This window comes from Alligator mississippiensis, chromosome 12, assembly GCF_030867095.1.
Source record: "Alligator mississippiensis isolate rAllMis1 chromosome 12, rAllMis1, whole genome shotgun sequence".
In the NCBI taxonomy this organism is placed as follows: Eukaryota; Metazoa; Chordata; order Crocodylia; family Alligatoridae; genus Alligator; species Alligator mississippiensis.
In genome coordinates this window covers 17636203-17649905 of record NC_081835.1, presented here as the reverse complement: position 1 = coordinate 17649905, position 13703 = coordinate 17636203, and the positions used below count along the sequence as shown (strand labels likewise).

Below are 13703 nucleotides of genomic sequence, written 5' to 3'. Positions count from 1 at the left end.
GACCCGGGTGGTGGAGGCGGTTACCCTGGCTTGCGGGTGACCTCCAGGAAGGGGGTTGGCCAGATGTAGGCACCCCAGGGAAGACACCCAAAGCAATGATTTTTGGCCAGGTGCAGTGAGGTGGGTGGCTCAGCGCAGGAATGCCACAGGGCTTACCGGCTTAGCATCCAAAATTAACCCTCACAGGGGACCTGTACACAGGTTTTCTAGGGCTCCATGTTTGATACAATAGCAGACCAGGGTTAAATTTTTGTGTGATCAGCCATTTTTTAAGCACTCTGCAGCTATGGATGTTTGTTGTGTTGTGTCTACAGACAACTTTCGGGGGCCTCATTCCAGAAAAAAATATAACTTCTCTACATATCTGAAGCTTCCACCTGCCAGTCCTGTGAAGCACAGCTCTTCAGATGGGAGAATCATTCCCACTGTCTCTCAACACTTGGACACACAACATATTTTTAAAAAGCATAATCAGCCTTTTTTACCAGTGTAAACAAGGCGAAGACCCACAACATATACTTTGCACTGGTATCATTATTCAAATCATGACATAACATGTTTGAAACAGGTTCCTGCTTCTTGTTCATCAAACAGCCACCCCAGCTCTCTCTTCCTCCGGATCCCTTCTCAAAGTCCACTTTTGCCAGCAGTCCTTCCTACTTCGGTGTTTGCACTTTTCAAACTCCCATCTGTGTCCTCTGCCTGGCCTTGGCTATGTGAGACTGTGGCATTTTCAGGGACAGGAACTGTGTCTTATTTTGTTCTCTGTAAAGTGTCATGTATATTTACAGTGCTATATAAGGGTGTGATCCTTTGAGGTACTGAGATTCCTCAAGGTCCTGCTCAGACTAATGGAAATTGAGAGACTTCAGTACTTTCAGGGTTGATTTGCTTCACTGTGCTCTATACTATATAAGTCCTTCACCCCCCCGCCCCAGTATCTCAGCACCTTCCGTTCAGCTCCATGACTGATATCTATTGTATGTGGTATGTTTGTTCCTTTTCCTGGAGGCAGCTGAGTGTGCAGCGGAGCATTTTGCTGTGGTTGCTTATTTATTTTATTTATGTTCATGTGCATGTTGCTCCAGGGTTTATAGTAGAAGAGACAAGTCGAAGGAGAATATTTTGGGCTTATAACAGGAGGTAGCAGTTTCTGATTTTTTTTATTTCCTGTGTGGATTCATTTCACAGGTTTGGACTGACCTCTAAAAGGAAAAAGTCTCAGAGACAAGATTTATCCTAATTGAATATAAGGTTCATTGGGACAGAGGAGAATTGTCTTTATCCTGAGAACTTGAGTTAATCTTTTTGATTTGCTGTGCCCAAGCTACTTGAGTGCCTTGTAGATGAGGACTGTGGTTTAAGTTTGATTCAATATACTATGAGAAAACAATGTAGACAGCTAAGGTCAGTTTGGGGCTTATATGGTTAAGAAGAAGAAGAAATCTTTCCCAGAAAAATCAAGTTAAATAAGTCTCTTTGAGAGAGACAGGGAAAGAGAACTTATTCACAGAAAGAAAACAAACGGGCAATTTTGGATAATCATCAACAAGGTATGATGAATTGTTGTAACCTGTCCAACTTACATCAAAAACCCACAAATTGCAAGGGATTGTACCTGCTTCTCAACAAGAGTAAGCTGAAAAGGAGGCTGCCAAACTTGAATGAAGGGACATTTGTTTCTCTGTGGGGTGGCCAGAAACATTCTCAGTCTAGGACTTTTCCATTGTCAAGATTAAAATAAATGTAGTAATAGACCCAGGCCATTTTTCAAGGCTCACTTAACACCAAACCACAATGATCAATTGGTGAAAGAGAGAATAAAGCCACTCTTGTCAAATGTTTCCCACTGGGTCCATTTCTATTGCTGGTGTTATTGCTGCTCTTGTGATTATTTTTTAACATGAATAAATAGTAATAAAGACAGTCATGTGCCATGGCAAGAGACAGAGCTGGGTTGCATTACCAGCTATATTAAAGACATCTTGTGAGGCCTGAGCAAGTCACTTGATTTCTTTCTATGCCTCAGGTTTCCCATCTGCAAAATGGGATAATCCCTATCACACAGATAAGTTGCAAGGCCTGCTTCATTAATATCTGTAAAGTGCTAAGACAGCACTACAGAAGTGCAAAGCATCATCATTATTCATATAAAACTGAGAGTATTAGGTGCAATGTTGACTGTGCCAATCAGATAATAGTATCTGCCCTCAATGAGCTTATGGCTTAAAACACAGGGTTGTTACAGTAAATGAAAAATGCAGACAGTCCCAGTCCTGATTCCAACTAGGACAGAAGCTAAATTATTTATGGGACCAGCAGCAGGCTCACAATGAGTGTTGTGATGCTTGAACTTTATACTTTCAATGCTGCAAGAAGAAGGATTGATTCTAGAGAAGGAGAAAGATATTTAGCAAATGCTGCTTAGGGGAACTGTTCTAACTAATACGAGTGAAATGAAGGATGCTGAGAGGTGTATGTAGGCAGAGATGTAAGAGAGAATCCAGAGAGAAATCTGCACAGAAAATAAGGATTGGGAGACAGAAGACACACCAGACATATCATGGGCCTCTGTAAGGCCTGCCAGAATCTTCCTGACTAGAACCCAAGAAAATGAATGAAGAATTACTGGAAACCTTTGAACACAACAGGATTCAAACAACATAGGCAAATGCAGTTTTATACAGAGACATCAGGTCACTCTGCAAGGAAGAAACACCTTTTCTATTCACCTTGGTTAAGTGATAAGGGAGGGCACCAGGGTTATATGTCTACACCAGTGGTCCTCAACCTTTTGACTCAAGGTACCCCTCTTTGAATGGAGCAGCACCCCTTTCAAAGCTAATTTTTTTTATTGCAGGGTTTCCCCCCTTGCAGAGGGAGAAGGCAGTGGGGGTGAGGGAACAGCTAGGCAAGGAGAGCCCAAGCTTGCCCTTATCTATTTATCTCCTCCCACCTGAAGCTGGAACCTGCCTTTATCTGCTTATCTCCTCCCACCTCCATTACCTCCTCGCACTTCACGCAGCACCCTTCAAAGGATCTCACAGCACCCTAGGGTGCCTCTGCACCCTGTTTAAGAATCACTAGTTTACACTATGCTCCCAGCATGACCCTCCTGAGCACAACTTGTCCCCCCGTTCCTGCTCACATACTCCAAACCTGGAAATGCACTGGTGGAGATGTTCAAGGGGCATCCCCTGAGAGTTGCTCTCCATACCTGGGTCTCTGGAATACTTGTGAGTTGGCACTGAGCATGACCCACAATGGTTTCAGCAGTTCCTTTCCAGACTTGGAGCAAGAAGTAAGTGAGAGGCAACTACTGAGGAGCATCCATGCCAGGTGACGCTGGGGACACAATGCAGAGATACCAAGATGGAGGGTGAGATATTCTACAGGGGAGGTGAGGGCTACGGTAAAGCTTGCTCCTTCCTAACTTTCAAATCTGACTTCAAATTAAATTGTCATTCACATTAAAAATCTGACTTGGAAAAATGCAAGTCAACTCAAAAGAAACCCCAACCAAAGGGCTGCTTCTTCCTGAACTTACACAAAAATCACCCCCAAACTAATTGCCAGACACATGTCACTGGAGAGAGAGGCAGATTTTTGGGTTAATATTCAAATATTGCCACAGATCAGATACTGACCAAAGAGAAGGAAGTAGGGAGAGGGAATTTACTTGCACCATACCCTGGCTGAAGTGCTTTCTACTGTTCTGAGTCATCTGTCAGCTTGTATTGATCTCAGCACAAGAACTGATACAATCCCTGACAAACCAATAGTCCAAGATCCAATATCAGGCATGGCTAGATGGCTGAAGGTCACATAACATGCAACTTCTCTCCCTCTCTGTGTATTTCATTTTGCAGTACCATCCAGGGAAGGGGAAGGGGATTTCTTCCTGAAGTCTCAGGCAGACTCTCCCTCTGCCTGAAGAAGGGTGTTTGTACCCAAAAGTTTGCAAAGCACAATTTTTCCAACTATTTAGTTCAGGGACGGGCAATTATTTCAGGTGGAGGGCCGCTTACTGAGTTTTGGCAAGCCATTAAGGGCCACACCACAGGCAGCCCAGGGCAGACAAATATTAACTTTCTAAAATTTTTAGGGGCCTTGCGGGCCGGATAGAATGGCCTGGCGGGCTGCATCTGGCCCCTGGGCCGCATTTTGCCCACCCCTGATTTAGTTGGTCTAATAAAAGATCCTACATTTACCCAAAGAACCTTGTCTGTCAGGTGTTTGTTGCGTCATTTTTACACTACCAAAAAATCCAGTGGTTCGTCTGAGCCTGTCGCCCCCCCGGGTTAGCGCAGTTAAAGCATGTCACTTTTTGTAGCCAACAGCATGTAAGTGATCCCCAAGGCTAGCACGGACTTCCCAACAACAAGAAGGTACCCATTTGGAGCTTGTTTGATTGGGAGCAGCCTTCAGCCCAAGCATGAACTCACACCTCTGGAGCCATCATAACAAATTGCCAAAATTGCTCTGCCATCATACCGATGCTTCGTTTTATGAACAAAAGGACTTCCGCTGTTCTGTGTCCACGATTGCCCTGTCTTATCTAGCTTCTTGTTTTGCCCTCCCCCAATCCCAGCTTGGTAATACATCACAGCAGTCAGGGCACATAATAATGGTGATGTTAGACTCTGCCTGCAGATGGCAGCTTCTCCCAATTTTTCTCATTCTGTAGTATTAAAAAAAATGACCCAACTGCAGCATCTGACATCTTGTGCAGGGCCTTTTTGACATCATCTCCTTCTAGATATTTATAAAGCGACTAATCTTCCTGGATTTTCTGGGAGACTCATAAATTCTGAGGCTGCATCCCTGAGGCCTCCCAGAAGCGGGATTTTCATCCCAAATTTTAAAAATTGGTCCTGGGGCCAGGAAGCATCCTTATCAGGGCCAACATGTGCAAGCTCGCCAATGCACGTGGCTGCAAACGGACTGCCCATCCCCGTCAATGCCAAGGCTGCTCATAATGGAGCATGGGGATCGGTGTCCTAGATTTTACTGAATGAAAGTTTATCGTGTTAGATATTCAGGGGAATATTTTTCAGCTGGGAATTTGTGGGTTGAGTTAGGCAGCTTTGCAATTTGTCAAAGAAAAGATCGTGCAAATGCGTATGGCTTCCTCTACCTGAAGAAGGGGGTTTGTACCTGAAAACAGGATTTTTCCAACTATTTCAGTTAGTCTAATAAAAGATATCGGATCTACCCAAACAACCTTGTCTGCGGTAAATGATCTAACTAGGTTGATCATTTAGATCAACTACCCTACTGCAGAGAGGTACACATTGTGCATAGTCATCAGCAGCCCCTCAATACAAGGTGGCAGGAAGGAAGATGAATTATTGATTACCAGACAAGGTTCTTTGGGTAAATCTGGTATCTTTTATTAGACCAACTCAAATAGTTGGAAAAAAAATGCATTAAGCTTTTAGGTTTAAAAACCCTTCCAGGCTGAGGAAGCATCTGCAGCTGGTGCGTGCTCTTCCTGCATGGAATGAAAAGTAAAGCAGGCAGAGGCTGGGCTGGTCTGCATGCAAGACAGGCAGTCAGTGAGTACCAGTCATTTTTTTTAATTATTTTATTTAAAATAAATACAAAATGTTTGTATATATATTTTTAATGATTTTTTAATGATTGATGACCAGTCATTATAACTATTGTTGTTCTAATAATGTATTATTATTATTGCTCTATTCTCCTTGAGTCACGTGCAGCTCCTTGCCCCTGTGCTCAAGCGCCCCTTTCCCGCGCAGAGCCGGACGAACCCCCAACTGGTCACGTGGCTCCACCCCCCCTTCCACCCTCCAGCAACCCCCAAGACGCTGCTGCGCATGCGCCCTCCCCCATCCTTGGACTGGCCCAAATTTTCCTTCCGAGGGGGGAGGGATTTACCATCGTGAGGAAGCGTTGCTGGAGAGTGGACTCTTCCTCCCAGCCTCGTTCCCAGGGGTCGGTGTAACCAATGGGAGGGAGGGGAGCACCCCCCCACACGTGTTTCCAAATGGACTCTTCCACCCGGAAGGGAAGGGGCGGGGCGAGGCGAGGCGGTGACGCTACTGGCGGGAGCGCGAGTCGTGCGGGCTCCCGTGTTGGATCCGAGTGCGCGGAGCGGCCCGGCCAGACCCGACCCGACCCGACCTCACCATGCCGCCGCCGGGACAGACGCGGCTACCGGACTGGGACGGGCTGAAGCTGCGCGTGCGGTCGCTGGTCGGTTCGCACCGCGTCCTGGTCTTCAGCAAGAGCTACTGCCCCTACTGCCTGCGGGTGAGCGGGGGCTTGGGCCTGCCGGGGGTGCGGGGGGCGCGGACGTGTCTCTCTCCATATCTACCACGCGCACAGAGATGTGTGTCAATGTGTGTGTAGTGTAAAGGTAGCCCGTGCCACACGGGTGTAGACCTGTGTATGTGGATAAAGATTATGGTGTGTATAGATACAGACGTGTGTGCATATGTCTGTCTGTAACATGAGCTCACACGCACAAACTATAAGCTTTCTACACGTACTGACGTAGCATGAGCTCTCTGCAGGTTTCCCGTGCTTTACGCGGGTCGTGTAGGTGTGGATTTGCTCTTATGCGATGACCCTTTTTCTACCCAAAATTCGTTGGGTTGAGGTGTCCAGGTTGTAGCCACGTTGGTGTAGGTCAGGCCGTTCTAGCTAGTCCACGGGGCTCCTAAAAATTTTAGAAAATTAATATTAATCTGCCCCTGGCTGCCTGTCATGCGGCCCTCGATGGCTTGCCAAAACTCAGTAACTGGCCCTCTGCCCGACCCGAGATAATTGCCTGCCCCTGGTCTAGAGGAAAAGGCAATCAAGACTTGTAGTACAGTTATCTCTTATTAGACCAACAAGATTTTTGCAAAAGAAATGTCTTTAATTGCAAGCTTTCAGGCACAAACGCCCTTCATCAGGCATCGGAGAAAAGATCGTAGAAGTTCTGGGTAGAAATGAAAGTTCATATTTCATAGGATTTCACAGAGGAGTCAGTAGTAGAGATGAGATCTTTTATTGACTTCTCTGTGAAATCCTATGAATTATGAACTTTCACTTCTATTTGGGAGACCTTTTACAATCTTTTCTCAATGCCTGATGAAGGATGTTTGTACCTGAAAGCTTGCAATTAAAGACATTTCTTTTGCAAAAATCTTGTTGGTCTAATAGAAGATACCATTTCTACTATGAGTCCTGATTGCCTTTTATATGTGAGGTAAATTCACTCTTAGGGGATGGATGTGGGGAAGCCCACAGTCAGCTGCTTTGTGCAGTGCATTGTGGGAGTGATGCACAAATGATACAGTCTTCTGTATGGATCTGTGCTCCTTGCTCGTTGTCTGCAACACGTTTCTGTAGTTGCCATCCCCATTATGATAGTGCCCTGTGCTTGTGTGTACGGTCTGCTGTTGGCAAGTACCAAAATTATCTTGTAAAAGTGGTAGAAATGGGTCTGGAGGTCAGTGCAGTCGAGGTCTTGGAACTATCCCTATATACTACATTGTAAAATAGGTTTCCTGTATGTGAATTCAACTTATGCACCCCTTTCCAGGAACACACATACAGGTTTCCCCTCGCTTTATACTGTACATGTGCGTGCGATCGCATGTGTGTGTAAAGACGGATATATCTGTGTTTGTGCGCACGTTGCTCTACACTAGTGGCACTCAATTTCCGATCAGCATGACTGTCAGTAGGCAGGGTAGATATATGCACTTTTTATAGACTTGTGTGTGTATGCACCAGTCTGTAAAGGTACCTTGCCTTCAGGCAGCCCTACTGGCTAGAAATTGAGTGCTAGTGACGTAGACCAGCCAGGGCCTGGCTTATTCTGTTGCGGGTTTTGTTAACAAATTCCCATCAGGTCCTTATCGCACACAGACCCTAGGCTCAGACTGGCCTCTATCTCCATTTGCTTTCTCCTCCATCACATCTAACATTTAAGCATGGGCATAATAAACAGACACCAAAGTTGGAACCTCAGGTGGTGGTTTTAGTATTAGACTGAAGTTCATGCTGAAACTGGGTTGGTTTTTTTTTTTTGGTTGTCCTGCCCAGAACTTGCATTTATGTGGGTAGACTGGGGATGGGACAGAGAGAAACAAACTATAAAATTGACGTAGGCAGTACATTTTTCCAAGTTTGTTTGATTTGACATATGCTTATTAATGGCTCAGTTTGAGTCCAAAACCAATTTAACAAATAATATGAGTGCCTAACCATCGCTGCTTCTGTAAGGATAAACTGTTTTTAAAATGCTAAATTATATTGTGCCAATATGTGGTTAGATGCCTTGCAAGTAAAAGAATAAAGCACTGGGTCATCTCATCATTGGGTAGTCTTTATTTAGACTTCCAAAAGTCTGTCTAATACTATTCTTGCGGAAGACTGAGCAAATGAAATAATCATAGAGTAGGAAGTGAAATTACTTTTGCACGTGGTGTATTTTAGGTTTCTAGGGATGTATTTGGTAGCTGTGTTGGTTCGAGATTAGAGTTTCTAGAGTTTTGCATTTCTTTTTGGCTTGGAGATGATACCTTTTCATTAGACCAACTAAGAAATTGCAAAAAAAAATCTTTCTGCAAGCTTTTGGGCACACCTGCCCTTCCTTAGGCTCAGGGGAAAATTAAATATGGTAAAAAGCCCCCACAGGTAGAAAATAAGCTTCATTTTTTTTGCACAGAGCTAGCTGAAGGGACTCTTTTCCATCTTTAATTTTCCCTAAGCCCGAGGAAGGGCAAGTGTGCCCAAAAGCTTACAGAAAAGGCGGGGGGGAGGAGTGCGCGCAGTTTCTTAGTTGGTCTAATAAAAGGTATCTCTGAGCCAAGAGTTTTGCATTTCTTTTTGGGTTTCTAAACATTCCCTAAAAGATGGGGAAAGTGTATCCCCTTTTTTTGAAGACTGTGCATGGGCTTTTTACTTCAAAACTTTTATTAGAAATACTCATTAAGAAGCAAGTCCAACAGCTGGTACCTGTCTGTATGGCTTGGTCTGTGCTTTTCTGCACTTCTGACTTCAGTGCATTGGGGCGGTAGGCTGACATAATGTATTTTTAATATGGTTTTTGGAGCCTGTGTTTGTGAAGGTCACTTTTTAAAGGTTGTCTCCTGTCTATGCTCCTACTTTCATGTTGCTGGTACTGAAGAGGCTGTGCTATAGAGGAAAATTAGCTAAAAATCTTAGCAAATTAAATCAGTGCTGTCTCCTGTCTGGGCTCATAAAAGTTTTCGTGTAAGCCAGCCTGCTTGTTGCATGGAAACCTCTAGCTTTAGGGAATACTGTGCTTAACTCATTCTTTCCATCTTAGGTTTTCTTTTATTGGACCAACTGTATGGTTGCGGTAGACTTAAACGAGCTTTCAGATAGGGTTATATTCAGACAAGCTTTCACACTTTTGTTTTTAAGTCTATACCAAACATGTAGTTGGTCCAATAAAAGATATTACCTGCAAAAGTCCTGCTCTCTCATTTCTTGCACCATCCTGACTCCAGCAGGGAGTTTTAAACAGCCATATTTACTATAGTAGTGATCTAGGGAAAGGAAAAATGGGAAAGAGTACCAGGAATAAAAAAATTGGTGACGGGGGGAAATTATTCTATGGTAACAAAAAGGATGGTGTTGGACAGACGGCCCCAGAGCTGAAAATTCAAAAAATTAGGATGAAGAATATCACAATACAACTTCAGAGATGTAGAGAGACATTTTTCAGCAGTTGCTCCATGATCCTCCATTTGGTTAGTTTGAGTTGCATAAAAGACTAAAGGGGAGGATTACATTTCACATGGAGAGAAGCTGGTTGTGGTGTTACTGTACAATGCTTGGCACAGTGACTTTCAGCCTGGAGGAAATGATAACATAATAGGAAAACATGACTCAGCTGTTCAGGACAGAGAAGACTGAAGAAGGATTGAGTAGTTCTAGGAGGGCCTGCTGTATCCAAAAAAAAAAAAAGCAGCATGAATCAATTAAATTGTGAAACTATGAAGTAAGATGCAAACATTCAGTACATTAGTAGAGATTGTTTCCGTGGCCTGACAGTATATAAAAAGCTCTTGAAACCACTGTGTCATTATGGGTAGGTCAGTGAAGGTGCCTGTTCAGTGCATTATGGAATAGCAATTGCCTTATAAACACAGGACGTATCTAAGCCATGCTAAATATGGTAGGCTGAACAATGAGACCATCTACCTTCTATATGAATTAATTACCTAGAATTAACTTGGGTACTTGGCATTTCAGTAGTGCCGTTCATCTGAGGAATTCAATGCCTTAATCAAGGGGCAGGCAAAGTCCAGCCCACAGCCTGGATCGGGCCCGCAGCAGACTTGCATTTCCCATTGCAGCTGGTTTCCATGCGACAGTGCAGGGCCAGGGTTTCCATGCAGACTGACCCTAGCACCACTGGCAGGGAGCTGCTCTGGGGCTGGGATCTTGCAGTTGTGACAGCGTGGTCCGGCTGGGGCAAAGCCGTGATCTGCTGCCCGCACACCCCAGGCAGGGGCGTTCAGGCAGCAGATCGTGGCTGTCTGCTGCACACCACACTGTCACCGCTGCAGGATCTTAGCCCTGGCCTGGAGCAGCTCCTTGAGCAGCCACCTGCCCTGTCAGCTGCTGGGGCCAGTCTTCATGGAAGCCCTGGCCCCATGCTGTTATGGTACTGCTGCTGCTGGGGTCTCCATAGAAACCAGCCACGGCAACACAGGCATGGGCTGCTGGGAAATGGAGTCTGTCCTCCAGCCAGATCCACCATTTTGCCCATCCCTGTCTTAATGACTAAACATTAGTTCTCATCTGAAGAATACAATTGTCCATCCTTGGGGAAGTGAGCACGCTCTCAAACTTAGTCCCATGCTGTAAGAGAGGTTGGCAAAATATGGCCTCATTCTGCAGAGCCTGAGGGCTTTGCCTATGTCTGCACCAAGGCTAAACAGCAAGGAGCTGTACCAGGGCCTGGTAACTTCCAGCTATGAGCTGCTCTGAGGCCAAGCACAGCAGGAAGTTGCATCCATGCTGCTTCTATTTCCCTCTCCCACCCCCTTAGCTGTGGTACGGAAGTGACAGCAATGTGCATACAGCTTCCAAAAGCCTTCTGCCACTGACAGGCCACAGAAGTCACCCAACCCACATCAGACTGGAGCTGTATCCTTCCAGCTTGCCACTTGAAAAGGTTGCTGACCACTGTCCTAAAAGACCAAAATAAATATCTGCAGGTGAGGGTGGAGAAGCAAAAAGTTTGAAAGAGTTGCTTTTCATTTGTGTTTCGAAACTTCATGTAAGCTGAACGTTGTCCAGCTGGGTTTGGCCATGCCAGACTGAATACTTGATCTGGATGGAGAACTTGTACTGAAAAGCAAAGTAAACAGCAAATGGAGACCGTGAGTCAGGTCTTTAAATGCATACCTCGATTGGATTGTTCTTTCAGGCCCTCCACTGATGTAACTCACAAGTCCTTCTTTTTGTGACGGTAGTTTGCTTGTTGAGCGAAAGCTTCCTTAGCAAGGCAATATTGGACAAGTAAACTTGTTAGAGTTTGATTCTTCTTGCCAGTAATTTCAATCAGGAATAACTTGTCCATATCAATTGTTGCCAGCATAAAGAAACTGATGTTGGATGAGATTAAAAATACACAAGGCAAGCATTTGAATGTTGACTTGATGTATAGATAGTCACAAATGCACATGATCTGCCAACTTTGTACTAGTCTTTTGAAAAGCCCTTAGCTAGTAAATTATGAATCCATATAGAATAATGATGACCTGCCAGGTCAGCTGCGTTTTTTAATTGATACAGAATAGTCATTGCCTTATGAAACGGCAAACACGGGACATGATATATTAGCTAACCTCAACCCGTGGAGTTTCATGTAGCTGAACAGGTTTGGAATGATGAATATGACTAGAGTGAATGTGAATGCAAATTTCAGAAAGATGTAGGTCCTTCAAAAAAACCCCCAAAAAACAAGTCACCATATCTAAAGGAGTCAAAGGGGAAAACGATCCTTAGGATTGTCACTGTAGTGTTGGAGCTTCAACTATTGTTGGATCAGGGTGCACCCTAGCTTACAGGTAGTTCCATGGAAACCCCGAAGAGCAGATATAATCTTTGCTTCTACCTGCTTACCTAGATTGTGCTTCAGCCAGCGATACTTCAGTCATGCTTTAATCTTTCCCAGCAGGTTGTTCAAACATTCGTTGGGGGCAGGGGGGAGATCAGGCTTTCTGAAAGAAAGTGAAAGTAGTTTGTCACCGTGCTAATCTTCCTAACTAGTAGGTACGACTGTTGAGAAGGAGGAAGAGAAGATGAAGTCTTGTAAGATCAGCACTGCAATTCTGGTCATGGAGGAAGACCTTTGGCTCCATACCAGCCTATGGGAATGCTTACTAAGGAAAGGGCTGCCATCCAAGAATCCCACAGTTTGTTCCTGCTGTCCACTAGGCATTGGTATTAAAATTGGTGCCTGCATTGACAGTTCAGATCCATCAGCCACTTTTCATTGCAGAAAGACCAGTGTCATTAAGATTGCTGAAAGGGCATGGAAGAGGTTCCTGACCCCTAATGTCCTTGTAAGATATCAAGTTCTCTTGCTGTTGCTACTTAAACTTGTCTTGTCAAATCTGTGGTCTCTTGGTTAATGTTTCAGATTTATTTAAAATCCTGTGGCAGGTGCTTTGTTGAGCTTCTTGTAAATGAGATTTTCTTATTGTATGTATGTAGTTGTAAAAAAAAAAAAAAAAAACTACTTAAAAATAATTTTATTTATTTATTTTATATAATAAATATTTTTTAAAACTGCTTAGTTCACACCATTTGTTTTGCCCAAATAAAAATCTTTTTAATGGTTGAGGACAGTAGCCAACTATTATCAGCTTGGCTAACTGAAATATTTAACCTTTTATTTGCAATAGTTATCAGTTGTCTAACATGATGTAGTGATATTACAAAGATTTGCCTGGTAATTTCTGATAACGAAAGCAAAACAGTAGTAATACACCAGTTCCAGCTCTGTAAACTCTATAATTTCTCCAATTATAAAATTAAAGGAACGAAGTTTTTGTAAAGTATCATTAGGAAGTTTTCTTTTTTTTCTAGGTCCCCATGATGATCTTAACTACAGTTATCAAGTAATAGTTTCACCCAGGCATTACGGCTGACCTCTTAAAAATGTAAAGATTTACATTTTGTTGTAGAGATTATTTTTTAAAAAGGTAGATTCTAAACTCCTGGATGAGGCCAAGATACTTCATTTCCTTGAGCACAATAACAGCACCTGCATTGTTTCTAAATGTATAGACTGTAATCCTCAGTCGGCTGACTCAGTCTTTCTGTACTCAAAATCTCTCATTGTCTGCTACAAGTGGACTAGTTTTCCACAGATGTATGGAAGTGAGATTATAGTAGTCACTTCCAGCTCATGTTGCTGAATCTCTATCCTTTGTTTCCTTTTTGCTTTTTCATTAGGTTACCTGACTCACCAATTTGTTTAATCAAGCTTAAACCACAAAATATAGTGGTAACAATTTCAAGTTTCTTTGAAGAAATGTTAGTGGATAGGTTAAAGTTTAAGATAAAGAACAGAATGTATGCTAAATCTGAACAGTCTGATGTGTGTAGTTAACTTCTTTTTGAAGTAATGCATTATATCAGTCTAATATGCAAATGTAAAATTTTATATAACACTTTAAACTCTTGCTGAGCATTTT

General features: G+C 43.5%; 1 protein-coding gene across 1 annotated transcript in view; it reads left to right on the top strand.

Moving 5' to 3' along the window:
• The first annotated feature begins 6057 nt into the window (after positions 1 to 6057).
• Positions 6058 to 13703, top strand: part of TXNRD3 (thioredoxin reductase 3) — a 31262-nt gene continuing 23616 nt past the window's right edge. The window contains exon 1 of the mRNA XM_006265455.4: positions 6058 to 6276. Coding sequence (XP_006265517.2) covers positions 6154 to 6276 — 123 coding nt within the window. The 5' untranslated portion in view covers positions 6058 to 6153. The remainder of the gene's footprint in view (positions 6277 to 13703) is intronic.